Genomic DNA, 16,384 nt, shown 5'->3' on the forward strand with positions numbered 1-16,384 from the left:
CCTGCCTGGTTATTCCACCTTTCTTAACAGGGCTACTAGTACTAGTCTGCGCCCCTCATGATTTTTTGTCTGAATTTGTAGAATCAATTGTAAGTCTTATCTCTGCTTTAATTATGATTTTTCTTTTCCTGTCAGATTTTTTTTTAAAAAAAACAAATGTACAGTGTCTTATCAATGCTTTGGTTGCATTGCTGGATGGCATGGGCTGCAGCCTTTTTTATATCTGAATCCTTTATAGCCCTTTGTTTCTTCTTTTCTGTTTCTTTGTTAAGATAGGTGTTTTGTTTTTCTCGTGTGCCGGCGTTCTGTCTGCACCTTAGCCTTTATTCACTCGCTTGGTTGCTTTGATAAACTCCACTTTCTTCTGAATGAACGGAGCATGTTGTCGAAAAAAAGATATTTGATTTACTTACGTAATTATATGATGTTTATACTAGACTAATGCAGGGGAACGATGTGCACGTTTTCGTATCGTATTGTATTGCAGTCGTTCTGGCTAGATCTCAGAGATGCAACAAATATGCACACCTCATGCATACGAACTGCTCCCGTAGAACAATTTATTATGATCATGGCTCTTAATAAATGGGTTCCATGCCAATCGATTCAATTGAAAATTGCTCTAGAATATGCAACTTTGCATCCAAATCCTCGCTTTTTTTTTCAGTATGCAGGAGGACTGCAGCCAAATCCTCGCTTGCGCTTGTTTCATGCCTAGAATTCCCATTTTTGAAACATGAGCGATGCATCTGGTGAATATGTTGAACACTTTGCAGCAAATAGTATGTCACAATAGCTTGTGCCTTGTTCCTGTGTTGTGATAGTCGGCAGAGGGATAACTAAGGCCTTGTTCCCGTTGAAATCAAAAAAGTTTTCAAGATTCCCCGTCACATCGAATCTTTCGGCATATGGATGAAGCACTAAATATAGACGAAAACAAAAACTAATTACACATTTTGCCTGTAAATCGCGAAACGAATCTTTTGACCCTAGTTAATCTATGATTAGACAATATTTGTCACAAACAAACGAAAATGCTACAGTAGCGAAATCCAAAAAAAATTCGCATCTAAACAAGGCCGGATATTCAGTACAGCCTGTCCTCTGTTTGTGTAGCATCATGTGCACCCAATTATTTCACTATTCACTAGAGCATTTCATGGAATTGATTGTTAATGTTGTCCAATCTTTTCTCCGAGGTAGATTCCTTTTGTAGTGGGAGTCCTGTGAACCATGGGATATCTCTATGACAGCCAGATAATTATTAGGACAGCTTAGACAATCATACTACTTTTTAGGGAACGAACAGTGTTTTTTTCTCTCATAGCAAATTAGCATAAGCAGTAGCATAATCCAAATTTCAGTTAAATTTTTTTTCTCTCATAACAAATCAGCATAAGCATTAGCATAACCCAAATTTTAGTCAAATGGACAGAGAATTCAGAGGCACGGTTCCTTCAAAACAATTCTACCAATAATGAGTATCAGTGTACCACACTAACACATAGACTCATCAGTCAGTGGAAGAAGTAGTTTCACATACTCGAAACACTCATGGACCAATGCATTGACTCTCTTCTTTTTTATAAGGTTGACAACTATTGCTCCCTTATGCGTGGTTCGCAGTACTTATATCACAAAAACAATGAATAATAGGGTTATATTGTTTATTGTTTTTGTGATATAAGTACTGCAAACTACATGTAAGTGAGTAATAGCTGATTGGCTTATAAAAAGAAAATAGTCCATGTGATGGTCCATGGGGTGTTTCGAACCATCAGGAGGCATTTGTTTTAACCCACAATAGTATAAGTCATTATTAGCTTTAAGCTAATTTCTCCAATAGTGCTAACTTTTAGTATTGATTTATAGTATGATTAGGTCTAATGACACTCTCACATGATCTTGAAATTTGTATATGAACCTAGTTTTCTCTCTTCTATTAAAATATAAAAAAGAAATATTTAGCGCTAGCTTATGAGTTAACCATTGCAGGTGCCCTAAGTGCTAACGAGTTGCTCCACGGGTTTGGCAAATGCCCGCTTTGCCATAGGCCTGTAATTGAGGTGATTTGAACGTACTTGCTCCGTCTTAAAATAAGTTCTCATCTCACATCCTAAGAAGTCAGCTAAACTTAAATTTGATGAAATACACTAATACTTATCATACCACATAAATATCATTAAAACCATATCATATATTTTTATATAAACTTATTTAGAAATACAAATGTTAATACTATTTTTTTATAAATGTAGTTAAATTTAAAATTGATTGACTCTTTGGATACGAGAGTGTAATTATTTTGGGATGGAAAAAGTACTACATAAAGTAGCAAGAGGAGCCTAGATAGAAATATTTATTTGACTCGACCTGAACGCTTTCTCATCCGTCTTCAGTTTAGTTTTTGATTGCTATAGCATACCTAGACCGAGAGTTTCCAAATCCCACTTCCAATCTTTATTTTTTGGCGAGATTGAGAAAACTACTCTCTAACAACTCACTATCCCAACTCCCAATCTTCCGTACTTGCTAAAACTGACTCAATCAAGCAGAAATATATGAACAAGTATCCAACAACCAATACGGAGGTGGAAGGATGTGTGAAGAAATAAGAGCAAGGACAGGGTTACCAATGCAAATGTAAGAGAAAGAAAGTATAAAAAAATAGTTGAGGTGATTTAAGAATAATCTTAGATTATTGATGTAAAATTGCCTTAAGTGAGATTTTAGAAACAATTGTAGGAAGCTAATAAATATGCTTCTAACTTTTGTTTTAAGGCTTTTTTTAATTTCCCATTTAAAAACTTTTAACTCATCTTATCAAATCTTTCTACACATGCATGGAGCATTAATATAGAAGAAAAAAAACTAATTGTACAGTTTAGTTATAAATCGCGAGATGAATCTTTTAAGCTTAATTAATTCATGATTAATCATAATTGCTACATCAACATATGCTAATGATAAATTAATTAGGTTTAATAAATTCGTCACGCAATTTTTATAGAAATTATATAGGTCGACTGGTCGAAGCTGGTCGCTCTAGGACCGACCAGGCGATTAATCGAGATTAATCGTCGACCAAGGTGATTAATCGCTCTGGTCAACTCTGGTCGTCCACCTGGTCGTCCAACTATTTCAGGGCATATATGCCTATATATATATCTCTATATATACTATATAATATACACAATCAAGCCAGCATCAAGACTACATTAGTGTTAGATAGTGAATTACTTGTGGGAGTTGGTTTCTTCTCTTTTCTGCACTGTCCAGAGGTCCATGTTGTTGTCACAAACTCCATTTCCTTGCTAGCTTGCTGCTGGAAGCCTGGAACACCACAGAAAACCATAATTAGAAGTAACAGGTCAGCAGACAACATTCTTGATCTTGACATACCTTAACAACAGCATTGCTGCAGTAGCCAATAGTTAGCATTTAGAAGGCCATACACCATAGCAGTAGCCACACAACCAGCATAAAACATAACCAAAGGTCCAAACTACAGAATAAAGTGTTCAACACAAAGTCACAAACTTTGAATTTAAATGTTTCAGCAAAACTAGGCAACTTTTCCATCTAATCATGCAAATCATTAACCAAATCGAAGCCTCCATGTCCATCTTCATCTCCACCTCCACCTCCAGGTGCAGAACCTTCATCCTCCTCCACTACTGTTGCTGAATCTAATTCTACATTATCTTCTTGGAGTTCATCGTCATCTTCTTCAATATCTTGGGTCACTGTATTCCTTGCACGCTTCCTGTGCCTAACATAAGTCTGAGTCGTCTAACCCACAACACGAGCAGCAGCAGCCCTAGGCAGGCCACATCCCTGTAGACTCTGAGTTGCACCAACAGCTTCATCCACTTGAGCCCAAGTGATATCGTTGCCACTGCCACCACCTTCTTGAGCAACTTCACAATTGTCATTGACCTATTCATTTTCTCATTGGAATTCTTCAAGCAAAAGTGGGTTGCTTCTCTTTCCTTTAGAACCTAGCTCTTTAATTTTCCTAGATCTATTTTCCATCTTTCGGTTGTAGCTCACATAAACCAGCTTATTTAGCCTCTGATGCTCTAACCTGTTTCTTTTTTTGTATGGACCTACACAAAAGACAATGCATATTCACGTACCAATATTGCTTGCAAGAACAGTACAGTAGCACTTAATTACTTGCAAGAACAGTACAATAGCACTTACAGCTGAAAATTCACTCCAATTATGTTCGCATCCAGATGCACTACAACAAAAGCTAACAATCCTTTTTGCCAAGCATTGGAGCTCATATGTTAGGCCACCATATGCTCCCCACCAGAGAACTACAATTTCCATACCATATTATTAGTTCATTGCTGATTGCTTTCACAAATAGTAGTACATAAGGATCAAGAAGGATTACTTACTAGGATTTTTTCTCTCCCTGTCTCTTATTGCTATTGACATTGAGAAGGATTCACCTTTAGTCCTCTCATAGTCATCTGCCTACATGCTTATCTTGTTTTGTTCCTCCTCTTCACTCACCATCTTCCACAAAACTTTATTAAACATGATCCTCAGCCTGTGGGCTTGTCTCCTATCTTTTTCTTTTATGGCAAAAAACTTGTTTGGATTCAAGTATAGGGCTGCTCCATACAGGTCCTGCTCCATTTGGTTTTCCCATCGATTGTCATAGTATTTTAGTACTTCCTTGAGTAGAGTTGGTTTTCCTTTCAAAGATTTCTTAATTGTGGCCTTCACCACTTCCATGGCTACCATAATCTCAGGAGCTGCTGGTGTCTCATCTCCATCAGCTATCCTCAGAGCAATAAGAAGTGGTTGTGAAGCTTTTAGGCATAATTCCACTTTGCTCTAAAATGGCGCTGAAAGGATAATGTTCTCAACACGCCAGCCTTCTTGAGTAGCTGAAAAGCTGAGGTTATGCCATTCATCACAAACCACTAAACTCCTCAATGCATTCTTATACCTATGCATGCTTGCCAATGTGAGAAATGAAGTGGCAAAGCGAGTTACACCTGGCCTCACAAGATCTCCTCCAATTTTATCTCGCATTAGGTCTAGAACCCTCCCATGCTTGTACACGAATCTGGTCACCTTCTTTCTCATGTTTATGCAAGTGCTGAATTCCTTGATCTTCCCAATATCCTCCAGCAAAAAATCCAAGCAATGGGCTGCACATGGTGTCCAAAATAGATGAGGGATCCTCTCCATTAAAAGCCTCCCTACTAGCTTGAAATTGTCTCCATTGTCAGTGACAAGTTGCACCACATGTTCTTTCTCAACCTTATCTATTTGCTTCTCTAACAAGTCAGCCAACATAGGTGCATTTGCTATCTCACTTGAAGCATCAACAGACCCTAGAAAGAAAGTCCCTGCTGGACTGTTAGCAAGGAAATTTATCAGATGGCGATGGCTTGTGTCAGTCCACCCATCAGACATTATGCTGCAGCCATATTCCTTCCAAGCCTGCTCATGCTTCTTCCTCAACTCCGATGTTCTATTCACAACTTTTTCTAGCAGCGGATTCCTAATCTCATGATATGATGGTGAGCGGTAGCCTGGACCGTATTGTCCAATTGACTCTAGCAAGACTTCCCAACTTCTTGAATTAATCACATTCAGTGGAAGGTGATTCTCATAAAAGAAGTCTGCAACATGATCATCAACAATTTGTTTGGCTTCCTTACTTCTCTTTGTGTAGTGCTCAAGTGTAGGTTGAGTTAGCTTGGATTTGTACCTCTCTGAAACTACCTCCTCTGGTGACTTGCAAAGCATGGAACTCACTGGCCTGGACTGTTTTTGAGTTGCAGGTTTTGCTGTAGCAGTAACAATGAAAATAGTGATGGCAGCTTGAGCAATCTTCTTCTTGGCTTGTTTACCTTTTGTTCCAGAACTTGGTACTGGTACAGCTGTAGCAGCAACATCTTCCTCTACAGCAGGACCATCTTCCTCTTCAACTTCACCATCTGCATCCGCCGCTACCACAACCACAGTCCTTGAATTTTTTTATGTAAGCAACCATCTCCCTCTTAACTAGTTCTGGACTCTGAGGACAACCAATAGCATCTCCAAACCCCCAGCAAGGTGTTGCTTAAACCTATCCAGAAGGGACTACCTTCTTGCAAAAAATGCATTGCACAAAATCTTTTTTGGAAGGATCTGGCCACCACCCATACTGCCATCCTGGATCTTGACTTCTTGCCTTCCTCTTTTCGTCAACAGCTTGAGCAGCAAGGTCTGGAGGTAGTTTTGCTATGGCCCTCTCAATTAGGGAGGGGATATCTATAGCAGCTGAGGCAGCAGTAGCAGCACCTGACCCAACAGATTCTAGTTGTGGTTGAACTTCTTCAAAGTCAGGCACAGGCATTATCACTTCCACGTTTGCACATCGTCGATCCACATCTACAGATTATAGAAGCAACGGGACATCACAAGCACTAGGGAAAGATGGAGGGAGTAGAGCACCTAAAACCACCAGGAGAGGGACATCACAATGACAGCAAGCATCTATAGTGAGAGATGAGGGGAGGAGGGAAGAAGATAGAGAGGGGAAAAGCTTACCGTCGTCGGAGCTCATGGTGAAGACTAGCAGTGGAAGAGAGAAGACCGAAGAAGTGGAGTTGCGAGGAGAGGAGTCGTGAGGTGGAGAAAAACCGAGCCTAGAAGAAAATTGCGGCTGCCTTCAGGGTATCCCCTGCAGCCCCTCTATTCTATCTAAACCCTAAACCCTAACAGACCAAAAACTTAAAGCCCATTAGCCCAGTCCCAGTTAGAAAAGATCCAAAAAAAAAAAGAAACCTGGTCGTCTATCTTACCTGGTCGTCCGATTAATCGCGATTAATCGACGATTAATCGGACGACCAGCTTTCTGGTCGAACTAATCGAGTCGGACCTCCTAATCGAATCCTAGGAGCCTTGATGATTAATCACGATTAATCGGACAACCTGAAATCATTGATTTATTTTTTAATGAGTCTATGTTTAATACTTGAAATGTGTGGTCACGTGACATCCCTCGCAAGTCACGGTTGGAAGAGGCAATCTCTTTCGATGGCGACGACGCAGCACTAGTCGCGCCCGACTGCCCGAGAGGCACAGGCGGCCGGGCTCCCTCCTCGCCCGCTTCTCCTACACTCCAGGTTTCTCCAATCTCCAACACGGCCGGCCGCGGGCACCCGACGACTGAGGGCGGAGGACCCTTGCAGTTCTAGGTACGGCAACTACCTGGGCATCTTCTCGACTCCTTCCCTTCCCCTTCTCTAGCTCTGCGTGTTCTATGCCAGTATGTACCCCTGGTCTGGTCAGGCGGCCATGGCCTAGCTAGTAGGTATCTGACGTTGCTCTTTGTCCTTGCATGCTGCCGTGGGTTGATGTGATTGCTTGTGGCTGTTGATTTACTGTTCCGTGCACCTGTTGCTCAGTGCTGTTGCTTGTATTAGTTGTTTGATGAAATGCCCGTTCAAGCTAAAATGGCAGTTCGACATGTCTGTGATTTTTTTTTGACAATTAGGCTGTGTGATGTTCTAGCTTTGTGGTCGTGTAATTAGATGCTATGATATGAGAAGCGGAAAATAAGATTAGTATGAGAATTAGTGTTGATTTCAAGAAGAACTCTATATCATCACTTACTGAAGTTTCTTAGATTCTTTGCAATTTGATGTCTTGCTTTCATCAATTTTCGCAGTCCAGGTCAGTAGCACCTTCCTTCCAGGATGTTCACAGCACATCATTCGACAACTCACCTCATCTAATATCCTTGTGCGATCTTGCGGTCGCACACATACAGAACATAGAAAGGATGAGCCTGTAACTGAGCTTGATTATCTTGTGCATGTGTGTAAATCAGAAATGAGTCATCGTGGCTTTGCCATGCAATGTTTGTTGGATTTGGATTCATCATCACCAGATGCAAGACTATGTAATATATGCTTGTATCTAGTTGAAAATAGGCATTGCAATTTAAACCGTTCAAAGTAGAGATGTTGAAGAATAAATCCGTTGCAAATAATGAGCATTGCCATAGCCATTACAAATAATTTCAATACCAATAGAAATTGACAGGATAGAGGGTTGAGGTTTGACTGGTTTGCTGGAGGGTTGAGTAGTATGGACAGAATCTTTTGGAGTGGATAGCCAAATGAAGATATGAAAGGTAGAATTTGTAGGGTCTCCTGAAGATGCTCTAATAACAGATAGGGTAATTCCACTAGGCACCTACGAGTTCAAAGTTCCCCATATCTTTATCAGCTCAGCTTTGCATTCAGTCAATTTCTGAAGGAATGAGATACAATGATACTGGCCATCAATCCCGAAATCCCTGAAACTTAGTAACAAGCAACCCCATATGTGGTTTTGAGTCAAACCATAGCAGTACAAACTAGACACCTTATCCTTGAGCTGCAACTATGTAATAGTCACTTATGCCTGTGAATGATGCAGATGAGTGTCCAGCTCTTGTTTATCTCATCTGTACTTTGGAATGACCTTTACCTGTCTTGGACTTGGACTTTTGATTCACCATGTGTTGTCCATACCGGTGAACGAAAGCTTATGACAGAAGTACATTAGCTAAATTGTATAATTGCCCCGTCATGTGTCCAAGTCTGGGTTGTAGCGTCTCAAGTCAGAATCAACCCTCATTTGTTTTAGATTCCTGCTTCCCAAGACCCGTGTGTTGTGTTGAAGACAGCACCATTGGCCTTCAGATATTTATGCTATGCACAATCTTTATGCATCTGCCAAGACTTGAATCATCTCACATTCTCGCAGCTAAAATAGAGTATGATCTAGTAGCCGCCCCCATGTGTTGTGACCGATTTCACCATATTGATTAAACGCCCCAAATATTCTTTCAGGATAAGGAGGCATCACTCGTGCAAGAATCCATGGCATGGGGAGGTTTGTTCTTGAGCATGGGCCACCCCACGCAAGAGCAACAGAAGTCCTGCCTTGCAGCCGCTGGTGGCTTCAACTACGACACAGCTCTCCATGGCGCCACACGGCCAAAGTCAGTCTCTACCTTGACCTCTGGCGAAGCTGTTGGTGAAACAAGTGACAAGGTTCTTACGGAGCGCGGCTTCTTTGTGAACCGATCACGTGTCCTGATTGGCTCAGGTTCTGATGCATTTGTCCATGCCAAATCCGCCCTCCTCTCATGGAGGTATAAGGAGCCTGAGCCTGCCAGGTTCATTAAAAAAAATAAGGAGCCTGAGCTAGAGCTCTCATCATCCCTTCTCGCTACATATCCAGATACTATGTCCCTGGCTTCGCCTCCTGACTGAGCATTCCAGGAACTGCTTTTCAGGCACTTGGCGCTCAGGTGGGCGAATGTGGAACCTGACACCCCGGTGAAGGTAGGAACAAGGTTCTGCATCTGCTACAAGGAGTTGATCCCCTGGGTGATGCTGCCGCTTCAGATAGCGTATGTGACCGATGGTGAGTCAGACAGGTCCAAGATGTTTGCGTTCGGCAGCGGCACTCTACAAGGCCATCTGCTGGTTGGTACACACGAAACATACTCGGAGGATAGATATGTTGGCGTGGTTTGGCTACTTGTTAGAACTGAGAAGCTGGAACTCCTGTATGTGGTGTGTGCAGGCCGGGGAGGAGCGGTTCTCGGTGCAGGTGGACGAGGAGGAGCGGGTGTGGTACGAGGTGGTCTCTTTCTCGAAGCCGGCGCACGTCCTGGCGACGCTGTGCTACCCGTATGTGCAGCTGAGGCAGAAGCATTTCGCGCGGCAGTCGGGGCGGGCGCTCCTCAGGCATGTGGCCACCTGCTCGACCAAGCAGGAGCAGTAGAGCTTTGTGGAGAGATAATGTTGGAGCATTCTGGTTCTGGGTGGGGTTTTCCAGTCCCATATTTTAACTTCGTCATGACGATGGATAGCTGAATGAATTAAGAGAGGAAGATATGAAATTAATGATAAAGAACACACACCGATTGAACACGTGATGATGAGAATAGAGAAGGTGCAGTTGGGCCGATATGGCTGGCCCAGCCTCGTGGTTGCTGAAAACAGATTGACAAAATCAAAATCAGAGGCCAAATTAACAAAATTCAGCAAAAATCAGCCCACACACGACGGGCAGCAGAAAAAATTGGGTCAATCTGTTTTCAGCAACCTGAGGAGGACAAACTGACCCTGGCCAGTTTTGGTGAGGACTTAGGACTTAGGAGACATTGTAGCCCCGTAAAAACCTACCCAAACCGGTTTAGAACCGAACTCAGCCTGAGCCAATTTTGGCTACATGAGATGTGTTTTGCGTTTTCTTTTAGGAACTCACCCGATCTCATGGAAACTTGTAAATTATGTGTGGAATGCATCCTTGGCTGATCCAGTACGTTGCAAGCCAATGCCACGATCCTATAGCTTTGAACGCTCGTTCATGACCTAGAACACCAGTGGTCTACGTGCCCCCTAGATCACATGGCGTCACCTGACACATCACCTCCAGTAGCGGCATTCCCCACTGTCCTATGTGAGTTGTGGAGGGCTCAAGTAGTGGGAGGGTGGTGGCATTCCCCACTGTCCTATGTGAGTTGTGGAGGGCTCAAGTAGTGGGAGGGGAAGTGGTGCACCGCTGTGCTATGGATTCGCGACCTCTTTCGAAGAAGGCAATCTATAGTTTATGGGTTCTGTTAATCTCCTTGGAGGCATCATTGTAGCCTCTCATCCTATGTAATTATAGGATATCTCTAAGTGAAAATCTAAGATCTCTAGGCCAGTGGTGGTGGTCGTTGATGTCACATGCTACTTATCGGCGTCACCGTGAAGGGTTGTGTCAGACTTAATCACAACTCTTCTACAGGGTCTTTTGCTTGCACCTCCTATGTGGGGGCACGAGTGGTTGTTGGATGGTGTCTGTTGTTGCCAGTGTCTTTACTCTGACATCCTCTAGGTTTCTTAATTGCATCTTCTCACCATATGATGGGTTAGTGGGACCATGATCCCTTTCTTGGATCTCCTCGTTCTCCAATCATCGATCCTCCAACCTTTTAGACTTCCTCCCCTCCAAGGGTGTAGGTGGAAGGCGATTGGATCTTGGATGAACTCCATAGAAGATGTACACCACGACTGTCATCTATCATCTTGACTCAGTTCCTTATAGTTGCCCGTGGAGTGCATCGGAGTTTCTGTCTATTGGTGGTGCAATGTTCGGCGATCATCGACGTGTCTCTATCGTGAGAGTTGTAGCTCTATTGTTTCTCCTTGTAGCTATTGGTGATGGTTGTTTTTCCCTTGTATGTGGTGTTGTTGGCGATGGTGTTTGTACTCTCTTTCTCATCTTTCCTTATTTGTAACTCTAGATTCATGACTTAACAGTTTAACTACCATTACCGATTTTTGCTAGAATCTATGGTAGTGGAATTAAGGTGGAGATAGTTCATCCCCTGTGAACTTTAAAAAAAACTGATGCCATGGCTAGGAACCGAGCAAAAGGGTGAAGGGGAGACAAAGATGCAAGAGAGTGTGAGAGGGAGAAATAGAGAGCAGTGATGTATAAATTAAAGGGATGTTTCAGCATATACGTTCATCCAAATTGGCATCAACTCGTAAGAAAAAGGAAGTAGTGTTTGAACTAGTATTTAACAAATTAAGAAAATATTTAGAACTATTGCACTTTACGTTTTTTTAGCTTCACTCTATGTTTTTTAGCCAAAAATTTAGCTCCACATAACTGTGCTTCAAAAAAAAAAGTAGAGTCCTATAAACACCTAAAAGATGTTTACAAACTTTTTTTTTTAAAGTTACTTTATAGTAAAGTTTGTGGAGTAGTTCGAAACACGCCCAGAGACATTAATATATATTTTGAAGTATAGTGATTTAGATGAGAACTGATAACGTTATGGGCTGCCCGTGAAATTCACTTGAGAAAATGCCCTTGGCATACATAGATTAATCAAGCACATCGCTAATTGACCCAGCTCCAGGAAATAGAACAGAACACGAGAAGTTGACTATCGCGAGGTGGCCAGAGGCCAGGAAGCTAAAGTAGCAGCGGCATGGGGTCGCCCAAGGCGGCCAAGAGCATGGTGAAGCAGCGCATCTGGCGTCACCGGCTCGTCGCACCGTTCGCTGCCGTTCTTGTCACGGCCGTCCTCGCCGTCGTCGTATTCTCCGGCCTGTTCGCGCAGGATCCAAACGGTGAGTTTGACAGCTAGTGCATCGACCGAATTTGTATGTGTGTTCTTACTAGAGTTTATTGGGACTCGTAGCCACCCCGGAGTTCACTGCTGTAAATGTGGGCAACACCCGGCCAGTGCGCGATAAGTCGGAGTTCACAGGTAAAATCGAATCTGTGTGGCTTCAAAACTTATTCCCTTGTCTTACTTGTTCATGGCTGGAAGGAGGACTTGTCAAAGCAAGAAAGTTCTTTTTTTTTTGTTCCATTTTATAGTTGGTGGAGTTTGGGTTTTGGAATCCGGACCGTATTGGTCGGATTTGATAATTTGGTTTCCAAGGTGCAGCAGCCAGTGGATCTCCCAACAAGGAGGATCTTGCAACATCGGCATCTGATCAAGAATTGGATGATGGAAATTCTGGTGTGGCATTGTTACTTCTCTTACTACTGTTTCATGTCCCAATCTGAGGTGACTAGCTAATTTGGAGTTCTGAATCTCGTGAGTTGGCGAAATGTAGAGCCCAATCAAGCTTCCCAAGGCACCGTGCCTGCAACAGGGGAGGGAGGGACAGCAACGGCAGTGCCGACCCAAAGAGAAAGAAGCACTGGAGGATCTGGTATGCCGCCCTGGTATCATCGTGAAGTAGTTTCCAGATGCTACTAATGCATCTCACACTGTCTATACTTGTGTTCTGAACTCACAACTAGAACCTGAAGAGAAGCAATCGTTCCCACAAGACCAGGAAGGAGAAGAAACCACTGCTAAGTCAGGTACCGTGCAGATACATCTCTAATTGTATTTGTTTCTATGCCTGTGAATACACTACTGGGTAAATACAAAACTCTGTACCACAAGGCTGGACTAGTATAGCACAGATTCACCTGTGCTATCTGGCACTGAGAGAGAATAAAAAGGGAAATTAAAGGGAGAAATGGTTGCGCTTGTGATTGGTTAGTAAAGCCCTTGCTTCCAATGGAATAAAAATAAAGATAAAAACTAGTGTATGCTCTAGTTGAACCACATGTAAATTATCATTTTGCTGTAGACATTTCTTACATCTAGCAGCTAACTATTCGTACTGATGGCCCATGGCCCCATGTGTTTGGAAGTCTTGTGCTCCTAACTTCCAAAAGTTGTTCGAGGGCAATATCTGTGAAAATTAAACAAGTTAAAAGTTTCATAGTTTTGGGCTACATGGGTACATAGAATCGGAGGGAAGATTGCAATAGTTTTCTTTATGTGTACCTGTAAGATCACACTTTCGAAGTTTAGATATACCCTGTCAGCATGTTATCTGAGGGCGATAATTATTCATTTTGAGGACTAAGTATGATGCCTGCATTTATTTATATTTGCTTAGATCCTCCATAAAGGTTTTCTTTTCAAAACCTTAGTTTATAGCAGAAGGCTTAGAATTAACCTGTCACTAATGAATTCCCAGAAAACAAAAAAGGTTTGATCGGTAACCAATAGACTTTTTATGAAGTTATTTTGTAAAAGTGTCACAGAAAAGCATAAATCATGTTTTCTTTTTGTTTTTATTTCTAAATGTAGCACAATCTTCACCCATCATGGATAACAGGGCATTGGAACTTCATTCATATGCTGAAAATAGGAACATTCATTATTGTATTAAACAATGGCATGGTGCTTCATTGAAGGAAGCAAAAATACATTAGTACAACTAGTAGTATCCCACTAGCACCCATGCTTTGCTGGTTTCTTGGATTAGATCTACTTCTGTATTTAACAGATGCAATGTTTCCTAATCTATTTATACTTTCAAAAATATACCATTGAAACATGCCTTTCCATGAAATTTTATTTCTTTTAATGAAACAATGCTGGCTTCACATACTTACACCCTTCCACTTTGTTCAACGAAATATATCTTAATGGTTTAAGGTGTGGCATAAAGAGGATGTTGCATTTTGAGTTATTCCAGAATAAAGGACTACAATATCCAGTTTTATTTGCTTGTTTATAGGAGATGGGCACTGTCCCTTCACCACTTTTCTCCATTTCTGTATCTTAGTACTCCCTCTGTTCCAAATTATAAGACGTTTTGACTTTTCTAGATACATTTCTTTTATTATGTATCTAGACATAGTGTATATCTAAGTGCATAGCAAAAGTTATGTGTAGAAATGACAAAACATCTTATAATTTGGAATGGAGGGAGTATATACTAACAAAATATTAATAAAATCATAGGGATATGAAAGTTCTTTTGAGGTTGGTCTTACTAATATTTTTCTCATAACATATGACTTATCTACACATTTTGATCTATAACAGTAATCAAGAAATGAAAGTTCCATTGCACAGAATCTAAAAGATGAAATGTATTTTGTACCTGAAGTATTTAACGAATCTAAGTCCAGCTGAACATTTTGGTTTGATTTGGTTGTGTTTTACAATAGCACTACATTATGCTTTTCAGGCATTTTCTTATCTTATGCAATATTGCACAATGAAAGCAAATAATGCATCATCAGATAATTCGTTACTGATGTGATTTGATGACCATTAAAGTACATGGTAACTTTATACTGAACTGCATACATATCGAATGCATACACAGGTCATTTGTTGTCACAGCCTACATGTGTGATAGTATACCATTAGAGATTATTCCATTGAGTTCCTCTTTTGTTTTCCCTAAATGCTCCCATGATGTGGCGTTATCCCCATATTCATGTCCTATAATTTAGTTAAATGGAACAACTCTGTATCAGCCAAACCCTTTCTTTGGTCACAATGAAAGCTGCTGCTGTTCATCAAATGAAAACAGAAACCATCAATGCTAATTACATGTACTAACATTTAAAACTGATGGCTACTTATTATTTACCAACAGGTTTAGTTCAGTACACAACATGCACACCTCGAACTAGAACAACCATCTGTGATCTCTCCAACCAACGCTTCGACATCTGTGAGCTTTGTGGTAATGCTCGCACCATTGGCCGCTCCTCCACTGTAATGTATGTCCCACAGTCCCTTACTTCCAATGGAGAAGAGTGGAATATTCCAGCACAGTCACGGAAAAGCCTTCCATGGATCAAGAAGGTGACTGTCAAAACCCTGAAGGCTTCCCAACAGGTGCCAAGATGCACATCCAGGCATGCCATACCAGCCATTGTCTTTGCATTGGGCGGGTTTACAGCGAATGTCTGGCATGATGTCAGTGATGTTCTTGTCCCTCTGTTTCTTACTGCCCAGCAGTTTGACCGAGATGTCCAATTACTTATCACCAATAATCAGCCCTGGTTCATCAAGAAATACTCAGCAATCTTTCATCGCCTCACAAGACACAACATTATTGATTTTGATGCAGACGATGAGGTCAGGTGCTATCCACATGTCATTGTTGGGCTGAGGAGCCACCGGGATCTTGGTATTGATCCAAACTCTACACCGCAGAACTACACAATGATGGATTTCCGTTTGTTTGTCCGTGAAGCCTATGGATTACCTGCGCCTGAAGTGGATATACCATACAGGGTTGACAAAGATGACCCTGAAAAGAAGCCCAGGATAATGCTCATTGACCGAGGCAAGACACGAAGGTTCATGAATATGCCTGATGTTTTACGAGGGCTTGATTGGTTTGGTTTCGAGGTGGTCAGGGCAGATCCAAGGATTGATTCTACTCTTGATGAATTTGTCCGCCTAGTTGATTCATGTGATGCAATGATGGGTGTTCACGGTGCGGGCTTGACTAACATGGTGTTCCTGAGGTCAGGTGCAGTGGTGGTGCACATTGTACCCTATGGGGTTGAGTTCATGGCTAATGGATTCTACGGTGCACCTGCAAGGGACATGGGCCTCAGACACGTGCAGTACAGCATCAGTCCAGATGAGAGCACACTACTGGAGAAGTATGGCGAGAACCATATGGTGATTAAAGATCCAGAAGCCATAAGGAACAGTGGATGGGAGAAGGTTGGGGAGTTGTATATGACCAAACAGGACGTTGTGCTCAATATGACGAGGTTTGGGCCTAGTTTGTTGAAGGCAATAGAGTTCATTGTGTAGGTGCATGAGATAAGGTCTGTGTTAGCTTATGGAATTTTACCCTTTTTCACTGAAAAAATGAAGCTAGTGTACACAATCTTTTTTTTATAGGTTTTATTGTTCTTGTGCTGCTTCTGTACAGAGTTGAAAATGTATGATTCGATTGATAGTCCTATGGATGTTACAGAAAAGATGATATTTTGGTTTACTGATGTTCAGTTTAATCTTGCCTCCAAA

At 41.7% G+C, this 16,384-nt stretch overlaps 2 protein-coding genes across 6 annotated transcripts; both read left to right on the plus strand.

The window, feature by feature from the left end:
- LOC8059569 (UPF0548 protein At2g17695) lies at window positions 7,014-9,950 on the plus strand. Of its 3 annotated transcripts, XM_021458345.1 has the most exons (5): window positions 7,014-7,214; window positions 7,688-7,692; window positions 8,859-9,187; window positions 9,308-9,500; window positions 9,601-9,950. In XM_021458345.1, the coding sequence occupies exons 3-5, from the start codon at window positions 8,889-8,891 to the stop codon at window positions 9,799-9,801; spliced, it is 693 nt and encodes a 230-aa protein (XP_021314020.1). In that variant the 5' UTR covers window positions 7,014-7,214; window positions 7,688-7,692; window positions 8,859-8,888; the 3' UTR covers window positions 9,802-9,950. The 3 variants fall into 3 exon arrangements, with proteins under 3 accessions (XP_021314020.1, XP_021314019.1, XP_002452129.1); XM_021458344.1 differs by lacking the exon at window positions 7,688-7,692; XM_002452084.2 differs by lacking the exon at window positions 7,688-7,692 and having other exon boundaries at window positions 7,015-7,214; window positions 8,859-9,163.
- Window positions 11,912-16,384, plus strand: LOC8056066. 3 transcript variants are annotated; one of them, XM_021458373.1, is made up of 6 exons: window positions 11,912-12,149; window positions 12,221-12,289; window positions 12,467-12,547; window positions 12,645-12,743; window positions 12,835-12,897; window positions 14,988-16,384. In XM_021458373.1, the coding sequence occupies exons 1-6, from the start codon at window positions 12,008-12,010 to the stop codon at window positions 16,166-16,168; spliced, it is 1,635 nt and encodes a 544-aa protein (XP_021314048.1). In that variant the 5' UTR covers window positions 11,912-12,007; the 3' UTR covers window positions 16,169-16,384. The 3 variants fall into 3 exon arrangements, with proteins under 3 accessions (XP_021314048.1, XP_021314049.1, XP_002452130.1); XM_021458374.1 differs by having other exon boundaries at window positions 12,476-12,547; XM_002452085.2 differs by having other exon boundaries at window positions 11,913-12,149; window positions 12,473-12,547.

Source organism: Sorghum bicolor, chromosome 4, assembly GCF_000003195.3.
Source record: "Sorghum bicolor cultivar BTx623 chromosome 4, Sorghum_bicolor_NCBIv3, whole genome shotgun sequence".
Lineage (NCBI taxonomy): Eukaryota > Viridiplantae > Streptophyta > Magnoliopsida > Poales > Poaceae > Sorghum > Sorghum bicolor.